Raw genomic sequence first — 21,630 nt, forward strand, 5'->3', positions numbered from 1 at the left:
GTTCTGAACCTTTTTGACACCAAGGTTCCCAATTTCCAAAGACAATTTCACGAGTTCACTTGTTCATATAGTGCTGGAGCGCATCAAGGTAAATGGATTTTGCATGCTGTCCATAAAGGAGGGGCTTGAGCACAGGACTGGGCTTGAGCTTGGAGGTCCAAACCAATCTCCACCACACACACACACAAAAAAAAAGAATAATATTTTAGCTCTCACACAATAATATTTGGAGGATTAGACAGATAGAATATATTTATTATACTAATCAATTACAAAAGTTTCACATGAGATCTGCTTTCACCCACTGAAGGAAAAAAAAGCACAAGACTGCCAACCAGCACATTATGAGAACAAGTAAATAAAGCACACATCTCAGAGTGCAATTCAGCTCACAGACATTTCAATTTCATTTAAAAACACTAATCTGTTCATTTAACTCAACCATATATTAATAAATGAAAAGTCTGCCTTTTTTTTAAATTACATTATCATTGTTTGAACGCAAATGAATTGCTTGCCATTGGGAATATTTTGAGCATACAAACTGTTTTGCATTTGGTTCAAAGCATTGGTCAATGCAGTTGAAGACATTGTACACATGCGGACAAACAGCCTTCATGGTGGCAGATGACTGTAAAGCAGATAGGACATGATTCTTACCCTGATCATCTAGTTCCAAACACATTACGTTTATAAGTGCAACATTGGAACCTTTGCAAATCAGTCTTGTGATGATTTGGTTATTTCCTCTCCTGACTGATGCTGATGCTCAGCCTAAATCAAGAGCGAGACCAATGAAGGTGGGCGGCACTGATGTGATACCATTAATTTAGCATTTATTCCGGCCCACTTCCTATGACTGTGTGCATGCACAAACACGCAAACTCACATCTTAAAAGCTTCCAGTAGCTACAATATGTAAAGGGAGACACAAAAAATACACAAAAGACAACATTACATAAGACAATAAACCACACTCAGCTGTCAAAACAATAGATTATAAATAACTTATCACTTCCATTTGCACACTGGGAATAATATTTTTGAACACTGAATATTGAACAAAATTAAGCAAATCTATCATGTTACTTCTGGCATCCATTTACTAGGACCTGATAAAGGCCCTTCTCCATCAATCATCATTTAAATTACAATCATAAGCATCTGAAAGATCAACAAGCCATCTGAAGCACTTATTAGAGCGATCCCAGAACTCTGATGAGCATAACCTAATAGATAAAAAGGTTTAACAGGTGTTGTATATGGCTTCAATAAATGGTGGGGATGATGACCAGTCAGAGTAAGGTGACATGCACATGGACACATTCAACTGTGCGTGACCATCACAACCACAGCCAATGAATGATTCATGATTCAGATCAGGCAATCTAACTGTTAAGACATTTTCAAGACAATTCACCTATAGAGTTGCTGACTTTTTAATCTTTTCTCAGGTTGTCCCTACAATTGTCTTTGTTGATGAAAGGCTCAATATTCTAAAGCTTGCCTTCACAAATCATTCAGTCTATTTACGACTACCAAAACATTATATTCTGATGTGTTACTGAATCACATTGTAATAAATATAAACTTGTAAAGTGATTTTAATTAAATGAAGTGGTGTAGATTTTGTTTTTTCTCCCTTACTCAACTCTACAGGTATATTGTTTAAAAAATGATGTTCAATCATTTTATCCATTAAATAACTGACTTCAATTCCTGCATAGAATTATATAAAGTGGATAATTCAAATTCAATCAAAAAAAAGGAAAAATAATAAATGTATATATTCCTAATTTGCCAGAACAGTGTTTCACAAACAGGATTATAAAACTTAAGTATATAAACAACTTTTGTCTCAGTGGTAGATATATATATGTACACAGTAGGAAAAAAAAAAACCAATAGTTCACACCATGCCGACTGAAAATAAACTGCATCATGCTACTAGCCGGGAGCCATTCCAGGAGAGAGTATGCCTTTAGTGCTTTCCAGGATCTATGTTCTGACGCTCCCTTTTCCCAAATCCAGTTGCTCCCATTTCTGTCAACATAAAAAAGATGGGTTGAGAACCTTCATTTATAAAACCATGTTTAAATGTCAAACTGAAATGACAGTATTCTGTAATGTGACGCCTTTCCAATTGAAAGAGAAACTTCAGCAAGAAATTGATTTCATCTATTTAATTGGTCTGTTCAAAGTTAGGCTATGATATTACTGGCTCCAATTATGACATGGCCTTGGTTACGTTAACAGAAAAGTCATTTCAGTGGCAGGGAAAATTTTTATATTTTGATTAAAGTCTTTCTTCTTTATATTCTTCACATAATCTGCACTGATGAATCATGCACAATATAACCAGTGACATTTATTTTATTTCATGCTGACTTCAATTGATACAAATAATAAGACAGGGAATCAAACTGAAACTGAACTGCGTAGACCTTGTACAATCATTGTGAAATTGGAAGCTTGCCATTTCATTTTGTTTTTTTTTCTGTCATGGTTCTCATTGTCGTCAGCATTTGTACTGCCTCCACTGAAGCGCACTGATTCAGACAGAGCGATTAAATATCACTGGGTCAGGCAGAGATTGTGGGGCAAAACAAAATGGACCTGTGTGATGAAGAATGACTGTAGGAGTCCAGAAAAGACACACGGGATCAAGTAAATACCTGCAGTTTCTGGAGGGGCTCTTGCTGTGTCTGCTTGTCCTCTAGAACCACGTGGCTGCGGAAAGGATGACTGCCAGGGAAAACCCTAAACACAAAAACACACGAAAGAAAAAATAAATCATTACCATTACAAAGATGTGTACAGAAGCTGTCAAAAGACAATGGTTTCGGTCTCTGTCCACTTCTGCATATCGAAGACATGCTCTACCTTTTGTAAAACTCTATTTGTACAAATGAACATAGCCACATATATCTACATCATACCACAGCGTGGTAAAACTGTTAACCACTTTAAAGTGCTGGAATGGCAATATAGTGTCTGTTCCAGGATGTGAAGTGAGCAAACTCAGCAAAAACAAGACATTTTCCCAATTACTAATTAACAGCATTAATTAAAAAAAAATAAATAAATAACAAACATCCCATTTAAAAATTTGACTGTTATAGTTGAAGGATATATTGTTACTCTGCACACTTTGTTTAGGGTTTTTTTCAAAATCGAGACCAAGTTTCAAACACTAACTCCTCCCAGAGTTTTCAAGCTACATCCACCAAACTTGGTACAGACCTTCAGTCTAGTCTGACTTACTGTGCTGTGCCTTTTCTAAATGATCAGACATACGGTTTATGAACAACAGACAATCAAACAACTGAAAAATCCCATTGACTTAGAATGTTCAAAATGGCCAACGGAATGCTCGTTAATTCAAACTCCAAACAAACACACAAAAAGCCTTTAAAAGAAATATTCCGGGTTCAATACAAGTTAAGCTCAATCAACAGCATTTGTGGCATAATGTTGATTACCACAAAATAATTTGACTCTTCCCTACTTTTCTTTAAAAAAAAAAGAAGCAAAAATCGAGGCTAGAGTGAGGCATTTACAATAGAAGTAAATAGGGACAATGAAAATTAATGTGGCCAATTTTTAGAGGGTTTAAACACCGAAATGTGAAGCTTACAATTTTATAAAATCACACATTAATTATTCTGTTAAAACTTGTGTATTGTTTAAATTGACATTTTTATAGTCGTTTTAGGGGTTGTTGACATTATATCGTCATGGTAACCAATTTAAAATTGGCTATAACATTACACAGAAAAGGTTAGTAAGTGATTTTTTCATACTAAAATCACATTTACACGCATATCATTTTTGTCTTGTGGCTAAACTTTTGAAACGGTGATTATTTTAATGTTCAAAAATTGGCCCCCATTCACTTCTATTGTAAGTACCTCACTGTAGCCTCGAATTTTGCTTTTTTTAAAGAAAAGGAGGAAAGGGTCAAAATAAATTTTGTGGTAATCAACACTATGCCACAAATGCTGTCGATTGAGCTCAACTTATATTGAACCCAAAATATTCCTTTAATCTGCTTTAAGTTGCTATCTATCAATCTATCTATCCATCCATCCATCCGTTCATTAAACCACTGGAGTCGTATGGATTACTTTTATGCTGACTTCATCTAATTTTTTGGAGATTCAAAGTTTTGGTCACCATTCTCTTGCATTGTATGGACCTACAGAGCTGAGATATTCTTGTAAAAATTTTTGTGTTCTGCTGAAGAAAGAAATTCATACACATCTGGGATGGCATGAAGGGTGAGTAAATGATGAGAGAATTTTCAGTTTTCACCTTTAAAACTTTTAAAACTAGTTTAAACAGTCAGTCAAGCCAACATCAAAAGCCGCTTTTCCACCATCGGGCCAAATGGTTCTGACAACGGTACGTAACGGTTACAGTAGCAATTCCACTTGAGCACGGTTCGGCACGGCACGATTATAAACCGTTCTCAGCCCAGAATTCTCAGCATGGTTAGCAAACCGTACTCAACCATACTTAACATACTTATTGAACAGACAAAATCAGTCTGAGCACTGCAACTACGCTTAGTCAATAACCTCTGCTCATTTTACCATCACTTTGTCTCCTGCTCTTCCCTTTCTGCCTCTTGGGCTGGTAAAAGAGTTAACATAAGAATGTTTTAATATTGATTAGTTTTGTATATCAGACAAAAGTAAGGGAGTAAGGGAGATTTTTGGTATCTTCTGACAGATAGAGAGAGATCTTATACCGTGACTGGATCTAATATAGGCTACTTGATAACATCAAAAACTGTGGAGGAACTGAACTCTTAACACACAGAAGCCCAGTGTTAAAGCTCAGACAAAATTCAGCAAATAAACATCTAATGCACATACCACATACACATAGATTAAAAAAAAAAAAGGGTTGAACTCAGGCTTACTGGGTTAACAGGCTGGAAGTCCCTGCCGGGCGCCGTACTGATGTTAGGCATCCTGGGGGGGAAGTGAATGGGCCATCCCTCTAGACCCTGATGGCCCACCTGAACAAACGGACCGCAGTATGGAGGGCTCATGGGGCCATTGGCAGTGCCAGATGTGGGATCGGATGTCCTCCTCTCCTGTTGCCCCTCCAAAACATCGGAAAACAAAATCAAAATGAGTTCTACTTGTCTTCCGTTTAGGGAATCTACCAGACTTACTGATTGTAACGTACAATTGTAGAAAGCATCATGGTAGTTTTGGTTTAAGCCGTTTTATTAAAAAAAAAACAAAAACAAGGAAATCATTGTCCGGACTGTATTTAAGCACTGAGAATGAGATTTTTCTTCACCTTAGGGGCCATTCACACAGAACTTGTTTATGCGGTTGTTTAACCATTTCTCTATGCAAACATGCGCTAGACGGACGTATTTGAACATTTTCACACATTTACGTGATTGCTGCGTTAAGATGCTGTGTCAAGATTTTCTTTTAAAAACGCATCTCAGCATAGGGTGGTGACAACAAATATTTAGTTTGTTTACTGCACTTTTTCTGAAGTTAATTGATACATAAAAATGATTCATGGCAGTATTTTTGAAAACATCCTCTCTGTACATTTTTCACATCTGCTTAAATCTTTTCCACTGTACTAAAATTCCAAAATAGTTGCTATGTAAATTATAGAAATATTTTACTTTTTTATTTTTTATTTATAGGATGAGGTATGACTTAAAGCCATAAAGCAAATGGCTGAAATCTGTTATGTTGAACACCAAAAAAAATTGTTGTGGACTATTATGCTTTCCACCACAAGGTGGCGCTGATGTGGCACATTTGAGTTACCTGCTTGTGTTGCATCTGCAGTCTCTCCAGTTTACACCTCTCAGAACGCTCTCTCTGACACTCATTCTGTGCTTGATGAAGCTGAGTAACAGAGACATTCATGTTTCATTATTGACTAATTGGCTTTTCTCTGGAGTAATTTCATTGGTTAATTCTGACACTGAGGCCTAAAGACAAATAATTTTTTAATGCATCATCTACAATCAAGTTATTCAATTAAACCACACATTGAGGACTTCAATACATAGCTTCTTTTTCTGTAAGAGCATGATTTTGTAAAGCTGCATTGAAACTGTGTGTTGTGAGATGTGCTATACAAATAAAAAATGACTTGACACTCTACAGCTGCCCAGTAGCTGCCCACCTGATTAGTCAGATTAGTCATTTGACCCTGTAGCCTCTCCACCTGCCGCCTCAGATCTTCTTTCTCTTCATTCATCCTCTCTCTGTCGCTCCTCTCCTTCCGGAAGTCCTCTTCAAAGATCTTGACCTGAGAAAAGGCATTCGATGAGGATGCAGATCTATAGTTAGAAGATCTGAGCAGCCATTGGTGCACTTCAGCAGACTGTAAGGCTGCAGGAAGCTATCAAGCCTTAAGCAAACTGTACGACTCACCATGGAACCTTCACGCACTAATTTCTTTCAAAGCGTGTTTGATAAATGAGGTAAAAAGGATTGCAAAATCAATGAATGCAGAGTTTTAATGAGTGAAACCTCAACTCCTTGAGAACCACAGAGAACAGCTCTGACACAATGACAGTGACCACAGTAGGGCACCGTTCCATACCAGTGTACACAGTGGCGCTAAGAAGTATTTGGACACATAAGCCACACTTAATCTTCTATGTGAGGCATCTGCAAATAAATGATGCTATTTTGATCATTTCTCAGAGCTAACTTCACGTTTCTGCTTTGCAGTTACTTTCAACCAACTGGTCCCAAGATCATTTTAGTGGCTGTGTGAAGTCAGTTTAGAAGTCTTCATTCTCACAGAACTCCCGCAGGACCCGATTCGATTTCTTCCGAGATGTGGACGGAGGCAGGTGGTCAGAGAATAGCCTGAAAAATCTGATGTGGACTTCTTTTTTTTTTCTTTTTTTATTAATTAATTAAAAAAAGAATAATAATTGTTTTATTTTACAACTAATTTATTTTTGCTAACAATAAACAGAATATATGCGTAAAAATGTGCATATAGCATGTGCATCAAATTATTTAATATTAAGATATTATGCAGGTAGTCAAAGGGGCTTTAGAAGAATGACAAAGCGTGGACACTGTCAAAGGATGTGAAATTCAGACTGGAAAATGGTCAATTTAGTCTTACAAAACCAACCTCAGGCAAGTCATATTGGCATCATTTCACACGTCATTTGATAATAGCAGTAACAGAAAAAATAAAAAGTTCTTTGTGTACACTTGTTGTCTATTTGTATGGCTTTTGCACTACACAGAAAACAATGTCAGTTCCCCTCAAGTTCACAAAGATGTCACAGCACAGTAACCACAGGTGTAGTTCAGCATTAGACAACAAAATATCAACTAAATAGCATTTATTTTTAAGAAAGCTTGTTAGATTTAAAATTTATTACAAGAGATATATAATATTGGTATTTAATGCTAATTAAATCCCATCGTTTCTACTGGACTCCCTCTAGATTGTTTAGGCTTGGTTTAAAAGACACACCTTTTAAACATAGACATAGCCCGTGCTCTGTGGTTCTACACTAAGATTCAAGAATTCTGGTTAAGAGTCCACAGTGTTTTCTGTGAGATTTTAAATACTCAAAATTCATTCTGCCCCAGACTATGTATATTGGGTGATGGGGCGGTTATTAACGTAGGTGACAAACATACAAAAAGTTGGGTCCAAACTAGTGTAATGATTGGCAGACAAATAATTCTTAGAGGATGGAAGTCAATTGGTACTCCCTCATTTCAAGAATGGTTCACCAATGGGGCCTGGGTAGCTCAGCGAGTAAAGACGCTGACTACCACCCCTGGAGTCCCGAGTTCAAATCCAGGGCGTGCTGAGTGTCTCCAGCCAGGTCTCCTAAGCAACCAAATTTGCCTGGTTGCTAGGGAGGGTAGAGTCACATTGGGTTAACCTCCTTGTGGTCGCTATAATGTGGTTCGTTCTCGGTGGGGCACATGGTCAGTTGTGCGTGGATGTCGCGGGGAATAGCGTGAAGCCTCCACATGTGCTATGTCTACGTGGTAACGCGCTCAACAAGCCACATGATAAGATGCGCGGGTTGACTGTCTCAGACGCGGAGGCAACTGGGATTCGTCCTCCACCACCCGGATTGAGGCAGTCACTACGCCACCACGAGGACTTAGAGTGCATTGGGAATTGGGCATTCCAAATTGGGGAGGAAAAAATGGTTCACAGAATTGGGCAGGGTGGCGGCATTCGAAAAGATGTCATACAAACAGCTTGGCAGATTAGATGCATATGGTAAGAAATGAGACAAATACACGACCTTTCTGGAAGGCTCTCAGTGAGGGCCATGTGGAGAGAAACATGTTTTTCTCTCTCTTTGTGTTTATATGTGTATACTCAGGCTTGGACCATGGGAATACTTGTTGGGGGTTGGAGTGGGGTTTGGGACTGGAAGGTGGATAGGGAATTAATGGGGGTTAAGGGGGATAATGGTTGACTCTGTGCATGTAGTGTATATTTTGCTTTGTTCTGTGTTATGTTTGAGAATCAACCAGTAAAAATGTTAATTAGAAAAATGCTAATTAAATTCATTCTTAAGTGTGGCATAAGTGTGCAAATACTTTTTGGGGCCATTGTTTATTGACTGCTACGAGGTCTCGGTGTGTTAGTACCTGCTCTTTCAGTACGGCTATCTGTGTGTGCAGCTCCTGCTGTCTCAGGTTAGCCACACCCTCTCCCAGGTTTATGCCAGGCTGGGTGGAGGAGGGAGAGTGAAGGTTCAATGCTTCCTCTAATGCCTAAAAAACAAACAATACTTCAGGTCAGAACTGACGTATGCTCACAAAAAGTACTACGTACACAATACATTGCAATATTTCCTTTATAATGCCACAGGGGTGAATTAAACGGTGTAAAGACAAACTGCTGTTGACATTTTGTGCCACAGAAAGAATGTTTGTGATCTATCGGCATAGTGTGAGAGTCTGAGTGCAGGTGTGTGCACGTAAGCATGTAGTAGGGACAAAACCTCCCTCTGGGAACATCTGGGGATGTCCTCAACAGATGCAAATACTGTATATATTCTTTAAATTCTAAACATTCAAAAGGACTTCTTTTTAGGGTAGGGAAAGGTTTGGTTTAGTCTGCAGTAATTAGAATCAACTATATAAACACTACAGAAATCTATGTCACTTCCTTAGTTAGATAGGTAGATAAATGTGTGTGCTCTTGTTTCTGACCTAGCAATGCTTTAAGGGTCAAAATTACTGACAAATGTCCTCAAATGGCTAAATCTGAAAACAAAACTTTTTTATTTTAGGGACATCCTCATAAGCAAAATAATGTCTTCAATGCCCTATAATTTTTTGTTGCTCTTGTTGTTCCTCTTTGGTCAAAACCCTTCATCTGGTGAATATACTGTAGAGCCTACAAAAAGCATAATTTGGTGAATATTTACATACAGAGCATTGTAATAAACCCAAGATTCTGTCACCATCACTGTTTATGGACTAATCCACAATCATTATTGCAAAATGTTATAAAAAGGACAAATATGACAATTGACAACGTTTACTTTATAGACGATGTTGGTTTGTGTGCTTTTATGAGCTGAAAGTACAGACATTTCAAAATAATAGTCCCTGGTATATACCGGGCTTGTTTATAATTAAAAGTCTGCATTATGCACCTAATCTCCATTTGTTTTCTAGTTATTATTGGGATTTTGGTTGCACAACAAACACGCATTTGAGATTTTACACATTTTGGACTCTTACAGCCTCTATGTATGTGCACTTCACAGTAAGGAAAGGCCATTCAATAAATCGGTTTTAAAAACTATCGGCTGATTAAATGATTATCAGTCTTTTTCACCACCTTAGTTATCGAAATCGGCAAATTCCACTTTTGGTCGGCCTCTATTTTAAAGAACAACAGCAGTCAATGGAAAGTCCCAATTTAGATAGCTAGGAAGTCTAGGGGTGTGTGTGTGTGTATTTCTGGCAACTGACCCTGTTGAGCCGCTGGATCTCTTTCTCCTGGTATTCTCTTTGTTTGGTAAGTGGTAGCAACTGGTCCTGCAGGTAGTGCACCTTTTGTTTCAACTCGCATGTCTCTGAGGTAAGGCATTCCTTCTCACCCTATGAGAAAACATACATAAAAGCACTGGTTAGCCAGTAGAGAAAAGCACTATCACTCTGTTTTTTATATACTTTCTATATAGTTATAGGTAATGTCATGACACCATTTATTGGACTGTTTTTACAAGCGTGTACCTATAAAGGACCTAATTTACAGGAGTATTGTACACGGTATTTTGGCCTTCAGAAACTTACTGCTGTTCTGCGTCAAGGCCTATCCTATGGAACATCTAAAGACAAACATATTTGCCGAAGTTTGCTGTGGGCGGGACATGCTGACAAAACTGCACTATTGTCTGAAACGTATAAATAAACTACAACACATGAGAGCATTGAGATGCAGAGGAGACCATAGATGTGAAAATGAAACCAGTCATCTTATGACACAGTCTATAATGACATTTAATAAAACTCACAATACGAGGTAGGTTATTTGTGGTATAATTGACTGTCCCTTGAGGGGAGTGAAGGGAAACTATCACTGTATACTCAGAATGTTACATGATGGTCAGTTGGTGGGAAAGACTGGTGCTTCCCAAGAGAAAACCGAAAGAACTGAATGACTACATGAAGCCCTTAAGAGCCACATTGAGCTCTGTGGGGTTGCAAATAAAAGCCAAATGGGTTTATTGATGGAGGAGGACGTGGTGCACCTAGTCTAGACTGATTTGTGGCATAAAGTCTGGTCAACATCTTATTCTGGCCAAGAACCGCTCACTTAGACAGAAAGAGAACATCTGACTGACATATTAAGCAACCAACGGCAGTTTGTTTTGTTTTACATGCCATTTATGGGTGGGTTCATCTTAAATAGATTAAACCACAGTAATAGACTACCATGGAAAACATTATTCAAATTATTGTTTTGATAACGCTAACCTGGCAAACGTTGGCAGTTACTAGTTACCTTATAAACTGGATTTTGTCTGCATAATGTCAGCCAATCAAATTAGAGCTCGCCAGATTGCAAAATTCCTTGCCATTATCGCTTGCAATATTCATCAGACTGTCAGTATACAGGCTGTAGGCTAAGACTACGGTGTACCTGCACATTGTCGATCTTCGACTTGGCAAGGAGGAGTTTTTTGTCATAGTCTCTCTGTCTCTGCTCACGTTCTGTTTCGAGCTCTAGTACGGCCTTCTGAGAGTCAGCAAGCCGCTGCCGCAGGTCTGTAATCTGGCAGGGAAAAGAGAAAAACAAAACAAATGACATTATAGAGAAAAATAAGTAGTCATAAAGTGTCAAAGACTCACAAGATACATCCGTTTGCATATCATTTTGAGAAAACATCAAAGTCCGTCAAAACTAGTGCTTGATTGTGTCAGGGAAAAACATTGTATATTAACACTGCTGTGCAATGACAAAACGTAGTAACTAACATTGTCAAAATGTAGTTATAACCGAAATCAGGTCTTGCAGACTGTGATCTGTCCTCTGACAGAGGGGTTTGGCTCAATTATGCTCAGATTCTGAGAAAACGGAGTGTAAACACTGCAGAAACTATATAATTACAACTTTCCCTCTTCTGCGGAACACAAAAGGAGATGTCTTATTGAATATATATAAGGAATAAAAGGAATTGTCATGACATTCATTAAAACATCTCCTTTTGTCCATTATTGGGAGATGTTTGATAAAGGACAGTAACTCATTTTAATAGTCATGTGATGCCTTTTACGGCAGCAAGAATGATAAAATCATAAAAAGCAAACAAAGAAATGGCAAAAACTGAAAAAGGTCACAGTGGGAGCTGTTTTTGTTCCATTGCTTTGAGTTTGAACACAATCCCCAGTGACGACAGGGGATGTGTGTAGAGAAACAGCTTTTATTCTTTTTTGTCTCCTCTATCAGGCTGAGCAGATGCAGAGATGCCACAGGCTTCACTATCTCTGAGCCGTGAGATCACGCAGCTGTACAACCATGGCCAGCCCCTCTGGCGGGCCACAACAGGAAGACAGTGGGTACGAGCGAGGTGAGGGAAATTCTACCAGAGGTGTGACAGGAGGGGCCTGTGGTCTGCTGTGCAATACCATGACAGTCACAGAGCTGCTTTCCTTTCCTATGACCCGACAGCGTTTCCACTGCCACCCAAATGCAGTAACAGTGCCCGTCTGTGTCCTGCGCTTTACACAGGAACTTCACAATGATGTGATTCATATGCTATGATCTCCCACCTCCATTCACATGAATGGAACTCATTCTTTATGTCATGCTTACTAACAATAAGGTGAGCCACAAAGGTTACAAGGCCAACTGGAAGATATTTATAGATTTCTAGTGTATATGTTGTGATGTACCTTTTGCTCAAACTGTGACTTCATAGAATTCCACTGAATGTCCCACTGCTTGTTCACCTCCAGTACCTGAAAAAGGTCAAACACTACAGCTTACACGTCACAGTTCAAACGAATGGGAAATTATGACTGCTTTAAAGGCCAGTGTGAAGAAAGGATGGGACCTCCATAAAATTCTTACATCTCTCCTCTGTTTCTCCAGAAGCTTGATCTTCTTCTCATAAGCCTCCGGATCGAGGGTCTTTGATGGTGTTTTTTCCACAGCTTTACCAGACTGTGAATATAGAAAAAAATGTAAACATTTCGGTGTATTTGTACCCTTTTGCTTACGCTTTAGGCAAGTTGATACAAAACTAGTAACTATAAAGTAACTACACCATTTTTTTACAAAAAGCTATTCAGTAGTAAAGAAAACAGACTAAATTCAGAGCACGAGTGCTGTTTGACTTACAGGTGGCCACTTTGAACCCCCATGCATATTTGAGCACATGCTCTGTTTAGACCTAGTGTCTGTGTAAATCTTGGCATGGTACTAATGTAAACACAGTCAGCTGTCTTAAGAGAATGTACCCAGGCGCAACAAAAAAAATTGGATGAGTGAAAATACTACATCTGTGCATTAGGCCTTGGTGTAAATACAGCCTAACCGACCTGCCACTGTCTATTATGCGTGTTGTTAAAATTATTCAAACAAACATATTGACAAGAAAAAGAAAAAAAACCTCACTGCTCTTAACTGTTTGTTATTTATGCTTACTTGAATAACTGAAAAACTTAAAGCAATGTTTAATTGAGAAATACTACATAAGCCACATGCCACTGTTTTTAATTAACTCGTTAATATTCAACTTTTTTAAAATAACAGAATTTATTTAAGAACACATTAGTTTGGCTGTAGTATCAAAACTGGAATATTAAAAATTGTGAAATAAAACCGGTATTTTTATAGACTAGGACTGGCTATTGGTACAGATTTCACGATTCCATTCCGATTCACAAGCTCTCGATTGCATTCCGATTCAATTTGACATCGATTCATATAGGTTTATTTCAGTTATAATGCCCACTTTGCTTACATATGAAAGAAATGATCTCCCAGCTAATGCTGTTAATTATACAAAGGACCTTCTAACTAGGTACATTATGGAACTATTAATAATTACTTTTTCCTCATTGGTCACATTTTTGCTTTTTAAAAATAAAAAATTCATGTATTCAATCAATAATAAGATATTGTGTTTCATATATTATTTTTTGTTACATTGTTTAATAGCATAATTTGTACTATTTACATTGATTTGTTGAACACATGCTAAAACCGGTACCGTCTCTTTAACAAAACCGGCATTTCTGTAAAGGAGCGCATGTTAACGAGAGAGGACTCGAATGGCTTGACCTCATCTGTGTGATGCATGATTAGAATTAAATGTTTATTTTTGTTGTTTTTGATCAACAACTGACTGTAGAGAACAGAGAAAAGAGGCAGTTTTCAATGACAAATGGGTTGAGTGGGTCTCGCCTTTGGACACACATTACACGGAGCAACTTTTACTCTCAACACGCAGTGAAAGGATCTCGCTGCTGAACACTTCACAACTAAACTACACAATTACTGGTGAGTGAAATATGAACATTTACCAACCAGTTGCCAAAGACAGACATTTTAGTCACATAACATGAAATTTGGTTGCAAATGCAATCGGTTCAAGAATCGATATCGAACTCGTTAAAATTAAGATTGCGATGCATCTGAAAATCGATATTTTTACCCACCCCTACATACACTACCATTCAAAAGTTTAGGGTCAATTACTCACTTTTTTTTTCTTTCACATTTTAGAGTAATAGTTAAGTCATCAAAACTATGGAATAACATAAATGGAACTATGGGAATTATGTTGTGACTAAACAAAATCCAAAATAAATCAAAACTGCATTATATTTTAGCATCCTCAAAGTAGTCACCCTTTACCTAGAATTTGCAGACATGTACTCGATGTTTTCTCAACCAACTTCTTGAGGTATCACCCTGGGATGCTTTTTGAACAGTATTGAAGGAGTTCCCATCTATGTTGGGCGCTTATTGGCTGATTTTCTTTATTATTCGGTCCAAGTCATCCATTTCAAAACGTTATTTTTTTTACATAAAATTTTTGTCTTGTAATTAAATATGGTGGCACAATTATATTTTTGTCTACAAAACTAATTTCAAACATCTAAGCATACGCCTTCAGATCAAAAGATTTTTAAGATCATGAGAAACATTTCAGTCAAGTGACCCCAAACTTTTGAATGGTAGTGTACATACCACTGTTTTTTGGTACCGTCACAACCCTTATTCTTTTATATGGAGGAAGAAAGAATGAAATCTTTAGAACCAATAAACCTAGAGACAATACAGTTTAATAATTAGTCATTTTCAAGATCTGTTAAATAGAAAAGTAACCAATAAATCATTAATAATTATCACATAATATCCATCCTACATCCTTTCCACAGAACTGAAAATCATTCTGAATTGTCTTTCCATTTAAATGTCATAAAACAGCACAGCTAGACTGAATGCTGATATCACATGATCAGTCACAGTGATAAAATGACGACCAACCAAAGGACACCAGAATTTTCCTGTCACACTTGCAATCCTGAGGCTGTGTAAGAACGTAAAACACAATGACCCTCAATATGAATGGTTCTTTTTTCGGTATTTAGTCATATTGTAAAAAAAAAAAAGTCCACAAATGAGGAACTTAAACTGAAAGACCATTAAGGAAGGGTAGTATTCAGAGCCAAAGTGGTATTCCCAAAACTCATTTAGGTGGCAAGTGTGACTCAATAAGAAGCTTCTCAATTTAGAAACTGGAGAGCAATTTACACGTCGGTTCTTTTTGAAGAACTCCCACAGAAAAAGCCAACAAAACAAAAGAGCAACTAAACCTCAACATCACCAGACTGAGAGGGAAATTAAAATAAAAGAAAATACCCAACGCAAACTTAAAAAGGCACCAGGAATTCTACAGTGATGTCACCTGAGATACAGAGGCTCATGGAAATAAGTGCACACCTGCTGAGTCATGGTCATTTCCACCTTGGTTTTGGCAGCCTCCTCTTTCACTGGCTCCGCCTTCGGGCTCGGCTGCTCAGTCGGGGCTGCCTGGCCTCCTCCGCTGACCTTCTCCTTCAGTTTCAGGTTCTCCAGTCTGTCCATATTATACAGAACCAAAACCAGAGGTGAGGGAAACTGAGCAGGATTCTGATACACTTAAGTCTTCATGATGGGCACAGGAACAGAGCATCATATGGAAAGACCCCTCAGTTCCAGCACAGCAGGAAATACTGCAGCCCCTGATGCTGTTCTCATGGCTTACTCACACTGAATAGTTTCACACAAAGGAAACTGGGCTTTGTTTTTTGTGCTTAAAATCAATTCTAGAGGTCTTCCATAAGTAAAAAAAAAAAAAATTTGCTAACAAGAAATCAAGATAACTCTACAGTAAACCATATGAACCAAATTACCTTAGCTGTTCCAAATCTATGTTGCGATACTGAAGGTCCTCCTCCATTTTTTTCCTAAGCTCGTTGTTTTCCTGTCTTAGCTGTTCACAAAGTGTCTAGAGATAAGAACGAAAAATACTCATCACGTTATATATTTAAAAACAATGTTAATCTCAATTATTTCAAGCAATACAAATCACTGCTGAATGAGAGGCCTAGATGGAGTCTTTGGTTGTAATAGACTGACATATCGCACATATAGGCAGATTAATTGGCTGATATTTGGCCGTTTACAGCGGATAAACATACTTCATTGGTCGATACAAAATCGACAGACAACCTTTAGAGTTTTCTAATATGAACTCTAATTTTTATAAAGGAATTATATTGGCCATTGGCCACCCTACTCATATCGGCCATTAGAAAATACCATATAGGTCGAAGACTTACCTGTAAGAGAGATGTTCTCTGTTCATTCTTCTGGACTTTGGATGAGAGGTGGTGGAACTCCACAGCCATGCGGCCCAGGTGAGCCAGCAGCTGATTTGGGTTGGACTCTTCAGCAAACACACTGAAAGAACTCTCCAGTCGCTGGAGTTGACTCGCCAGCTCCACGTTCTCCTGGGGCAGGTGCATCACTCCAGGCTGCATTACAAAGCACTGTACATAAATACCACCTAAACCTTCTTCCCTAAAAAAAACATCGGCATATAATTCCAATTACTGGGCACATTTATCGGCTCCCCTAATATCGTCATCTACCCTTTGTGTTTGATACGCCAGAGGAGTGCTATGAAACCACAGCATTAAATACCTAAAATGCCTCTACAATGATATTTCAAGTTATACTTGTAAACAAACTTCTGTGACTTTACCCAAAAAAGTATTCCATAAACTGAGACACACATGAGTTTGCACACATGCTTACTAACTAAAATCCTGGAGTTTCCACCCCTGAGTCATCCTGGGAACAGCCTCATACAAATATGTTGATTCATTCCAACAAATGGATCCCTGATATGCAAACGCAGTGAGAAACAGCTGAGCAACTACGGTGACTGGAATGTGTGTCACATGACTGGAGTGCCCGGACACATACGATAGAATATGGAAAGTTTAAAACACAGCACTAATGCAGCAAAGCACAAGCCAATTTCACACACGTGCCATTTGGTGAGTGCAGCTGCCCATGATTTCCTAACATCCCTAAAACTCACCGTTTGGGTTTCAGAGATGGTTTTCTCTTCCATATTCACCACTTCAAACTCCGACGAACTTTCCTGTAAACGGAAGAATTCACAGCGTTGCAACACTTTCTGACAGTCACACACAATATCAACACAAAGTATAGTTTACCGCTCATGTAAGAGGAAAAATGGCCTGCTATTCACAAAACTGGAAGTTACATTCTCATTAAAAGAATTTACAAGATATTGTGAAACCATATAAAATATTCACATCATGTAACAAAGCTATAATGGTAATATAAAAGGTATATTTAGACAGTAACACACAATATGAGTTCCACTCCAATTTTAAGATTTTCACAACGTACTGTGAAACAATATCACATATTCACATGTAACATTAAAGCTATAATGGCAATTTAATATGTTATGACACGTGGGTTCCAACAACATGAACTCAAAAGCATATTTTTCTATTCAGAAAGGATTAAAAAGTTCAGCAATTTACAAAACTGAAAGTTACATAAGCATGTCACATAACATCCTAACACATACACTCATAACAATAAAGATATAATGGAAAGATTCAGCATTATGCGTGTCAACTGTATCATGTCTGTAGAAGTGCTTACAGTTGCCTGTGGTTGTAAAATATTTCCAGTTAAGCAGTCTCGAGATTCTTGCCTGTCTGTTGTAGGATGCCCGTGATGTTTGCCATGACCTAAAGTAGCCACAATCATAAAAGAAATGCTTTACAAAACAGGTCTTTCCTACCACAGACCTCACTCAATCAGAATCTGGGATAACGTTTAAACTGTACCTTGTGTCTCTGACTGAACGGGTGCGCCCATGCACAGACTGGAGGCAAAGCTGGCCGTGGACGACTTTAGAGCTTCGTTATTCCTCACCAGCTCCTCCACCCTCTTCCGAAGCTTTGCTGCCTCGGTCTGAGACTCCTCTAACAGGTCTCCTATCAGTCACAGGCGAAATGAATGCGTTACATTACATGTCTCAGGCATCTGTATGTCAAATGCTTCATATTATGGCACAGTGCCAGCAGCCAAAAAGCTGAAAATCTGGAATCTCTTCATTTTTTTTCCAATTTAGAAACATGAGTCACGCTTGAACTAATAAAGGAGTTTCATCTTGAGAGGACTCAGATGAGCAATATTTAAGACATTTTACTTCTATTGGTCAATAATAGATCACAGCTAATGTTTATGCCCAAAGAGACATTTTAAAGTGACAGTTTACCTAAAAATGTAAATTCAGTGATCATTTACCTACCCTCAAGTTTTCCAAAACCTGTATGATATTTATCTGTGGAACACAAAAGGAGATGTACAGCAAAATGTCAGCCTCGGTTACTATTCACGGAAAAATGATGCAATGAAAGTGAATGGTGACTGTGGGTAAAATTGTGCTTTAAATCTCCTGTTGTGTTCCACAGAAGAAAGTATTACAAGTTTGAAACAACACAAGGGTGGGGTAATGGTGACAGAATTTTCATTTTCATATTTGAGTTTTGTCTCTTTTACTTTGAGTACAATAGGATAATTGTTACACAATTCGTTGAATACTGGTGACACACATTAAGAGACAGCTGACCCGAGCCATTCTTCATAGCACAAAACCAGCCTGATCCATCAAGTTCTCCATTTTTAAAAGCATTAAAACGGATCAGTGGGAAGCAACAGCAATAAATCCCTCACCTAAACTTTTCAGACCCTTCATTCTCTCCCTCAACGCGCTGTTCTCCTCTAGCAGCTGTCTGTAGCTGAGGCTGCTGGCCTCATCTTTGACCTGGCAATCGCTCCCACCGGGATCATAGATGCGATAAGGGCCTTTTCCTTCCATCGGTCACACCGTCACTTACCAGACATGTTTCCCTGTACTAAAACAAAGAAATCAGATGATCCGTGTGAGTGTACTGTAATGGCAGTTTAAGCAAATCTCTCAGATTACCACAGTAACATGAACAGGCAGCATGAATGTGTGTAAAGATTGTTGATTTGCAAGTCAAAGCGAGGCATTTGAATACTGGCATCTTGGGGATTTCTCTTTGGCTATTTCAAGACCTGATGATTAGAATGCTCGACGTTAATATCGGAACTAAAATGCGTCATTTTAGGAGATATTCTAAAATAGTGGACATCTCAGCAGAGGCTGAAGTAGAGACTTCATACATGTCCCACTAGGTTTTGAAGAGTCATTCAACAAGGGAAAGACATAGGTACTCACAAACATGCAATCAGAACAAAAAGCTCAGGACATTTAAACCTAATCATAGCTCAAACCAGCAAACAAACAAATAAATAAATGATCCAGTGTCACCTGAGGACACTATCAAAAAGTGCCACCCACCTTGACAACAGCAACTGAACTCTGTACTGCCAAACACCCAGATCAGCCAAACCCTTTCACTTTCCTTTCCATGACAAGACGTGTTTAAACAGCTCTAGTGCTGTCAACATCACGCTGATAGGTGATTTTACACAAGAAGAAACCTAATCTAGAGGATCGGGTTAATCTGTAATACCCCACAACACAATTTGTGACTTCGCTTGACAATACGATCTCAGACACACACATTATGGCAACACTGTGCCTTTATTATAACCATGAGCCGAAACCCCCTACTTACACAAGGTCAAACCAACGTGTTTTGTATTCTAAATAAATGACTCACTTTCAAAACAATGTACGATGCCATTAGCTTAGCATCCAGCTACCAGCAGGTGATCTGTTTACCACGCCAGCAGACAAAAGCCTTTACGCTAGCCTTCCCCAAAGCAATAACTACGACCTAAATGCACTCAATGCTGCCCTAGGAAAGAATCAAACGGAGTGGTGGCACGGTAACGTGTGTAATTTGCAGTATTTTTCCGTTTGTTTTGTTGACATAGAATAGGAGCTCTTTCTGTACCTTGACGGAGACGCGTCTTTGATCGGCCGGAGGTTTGCGGAAGTGGTTCGCGACGAGCGCCGGGAAATTCCACCCGCGCGCAGATGTAAACAGATGCGCGTTCACTCTCGCTGAACAGCAACACATGCGTTCGCGAATGAGTTCTTCTTTTTAATATTATGGAGGCTGTGCTACTTCAGTGACTATAACCGTATACCATTTAAAAAGACGTTTTCATTTTTCAGGTATGGTTGCACTTTGGTGTGTTTTTATGTAACATTCACTTTTTAATGGCATTTTAAAGGACTTCTAATGTTCTCCTACTGTCCACTTTTGGCAAACGTCTTGTATGTGTGGACTGCACGCATCATTGCCCTAACCGTTTAAGTTCGTACATAGTTGTGGAAAACATGTACGCAACAGAATTTGTAATGCTTTTTAAATGTCCCGAAACGCGAAAGAATATGAATACAACTCAGGTGTGTCTGGCAGGCCAACGGACCAATGCCGAGGAGCCTTTCAATCTTAATTACCATTTTTAAAGCGACAGTACATCAATACATACAATAATGTTAAAGGGATGGTTCACCCAAAATTAAAACTCTCTCATTATTTACTCACCCCCATGCCATCCCGGATGTGTATGACTTTCTTTCTTCCGCAGAACACAAACAAAGATTTTTATAAAAAATATCTCAGCTCTTTTGGTCCATTCACTACAAGTGAATGGTGTTTGGAACTTTGAAGCTCCAAAAAACACATAAAGGAAACATAAAAGTAATCAACAAGACTCCAGTGGTTAAATCCATGTCTTCCGAAGTGGTATGATAGGTGTGGATAGAAACAGATTAATATTTAAGTGCTTGTCTCCACTTTCACTTCCACATTCTTCTTTTGTTTTTGACAATTTGCATTCTTCATGCATATTGCCACCTACTGGGCAGGAAGGAGAATTTATAGGGGGGAAAAAATTTAATATTGATCTGTTTCTCACCCACACCTATCATATCACTTCTAAAGACATGGATTTAACCACTGGAGTTTTATGGATTACTTTTATTCTGCCTTTGACATGAAGTGGTCTTTACTCTTTACATTCCAGGAATTCTTCAATTAAAGCAGATGTAATTTCTGAGCCATTAGTGCCACCAAACGGAATTGCAAAGATAAACAATGTTTTCAAAACATCTGCCGCTGGTCAAACAAAGAGATAGTCCTGCCCCCAATTCACGTCAGTGGCTGAGTATCGTTGTTGGGACGGGTCTATGCAGGTCGCTCGAAACAAACAGTGTTTACAGTTTCCGAGAAAAAAAAAACTATGAATGGCTTACTTATAGTTTTTTAACACAGAAAAAGTTACTTCAGCTTTAAGTTGTTTTTGTTTTGTTTTTTAAATTAAGGAAAGTATGAATGAATATCCCTAATTTACATATGTGGGTAAATATGCCCCCCCCCCCCATATATATAAAATATAATTAATATATTTTATTACATATGGGCAATATTGAATATAATGTTCATGTTCAGATTTATCTTTAGAAAGAAAATAAAAAGGAAGCTTCCATTTAGCAGATGCCTTTATCCATAGTGATTTACAGTACACTTATTACAGTGATAGTCCTCTTGGAGCAATACA

At 38.3% G+C, this 21,630-nt stretch overlaps 1 protein-coding gene across 1 annotated transcript; it reads right to left on the reverse strand.

The window, feature by feature from the left end:
• Positions 1-234: 234 nt before the first annotated feature.
• On the reverse strand, positions 235-20,168 carry LOC127417766 (TNFAIP3-interacting protein 1-like). The gene is made up of 19 exons (XM_051657973.1): positions 20,016-20,168; positions 18,802-18,983; positions 18,377-18,409; positions 17,910-18,059; positions 17,722-17,810; positions 17,120-17,182; positions 16,353-16,547; positions 15,924-16,018; positions 15,472-15,607; positions 12,589-12,681; positions 12,411-12,476; positions 11,158-11,289; positions 9,984-10,112; positions 8,646-8,771; positions 6,175-6,300; positions 5,810-5,891; positions 4,928-5,115; positions 2,676-2,760; positions 235-2,043 (listed from the first exon to the last, which is right to left on the reverse strand). The coding sequence occupies exons 2-19, from the start codon at positions 18,944-18,946 to the stop codon at positions 1,982-1,984; spliced, it is 1,995 nt and encodes a 664-aa protein (XP_051513933.1). The 5' UTR covers positions 18,947-18,983; positions 20,016-20,168; the 3' UTR covers positions 235-1,981.
• Positions 20,169-21,630: the final 1,462 nt, after the last annotated feature.

This window comes from Myxocyprinus asiaticus, chromosome 27 (assembly GCF_019703515.2).
Source record: "Myxocyprinus asiaticus isolate MX2 ecotype Aquarium Trade chromosome 27, UBuf_Myxa_2, whole genome shotgun sequence".
In the NCBI taxonomy this organism is placed as follows: Eukaryota; Metazoa; Chordata; class Actinopteri; order Cypriniformes; family Catostomidae; genus Myxocyprinus; species Myxocyprinus asiaticus.

Bases quoted from the DNA above. Each gene is read 5' to 3' on its own strand.
- LOC127417766 (XM_051657973.1), bottom strand. From the start codon at position 18,946: ATGGAAGGAAAAGGCCCTTATCGCATCTATGATCCCGGTGGGAGCGAT. The intron at 8,772-9,983 runs GTCAGTTGCCAG...TTTGTTTTTTAG, and splicing joins AGATCCAGCGGCTCAACAGG to GCATTAGAGGAAGCATTGAA. The intron at 6,301-8,645 runs GTACTAACACAC...GCCTTTTCTCAG, and splicing joins TAGCCGTACTGAAAGAGCAG to GTCAAGATCTTTGAAGAGGA.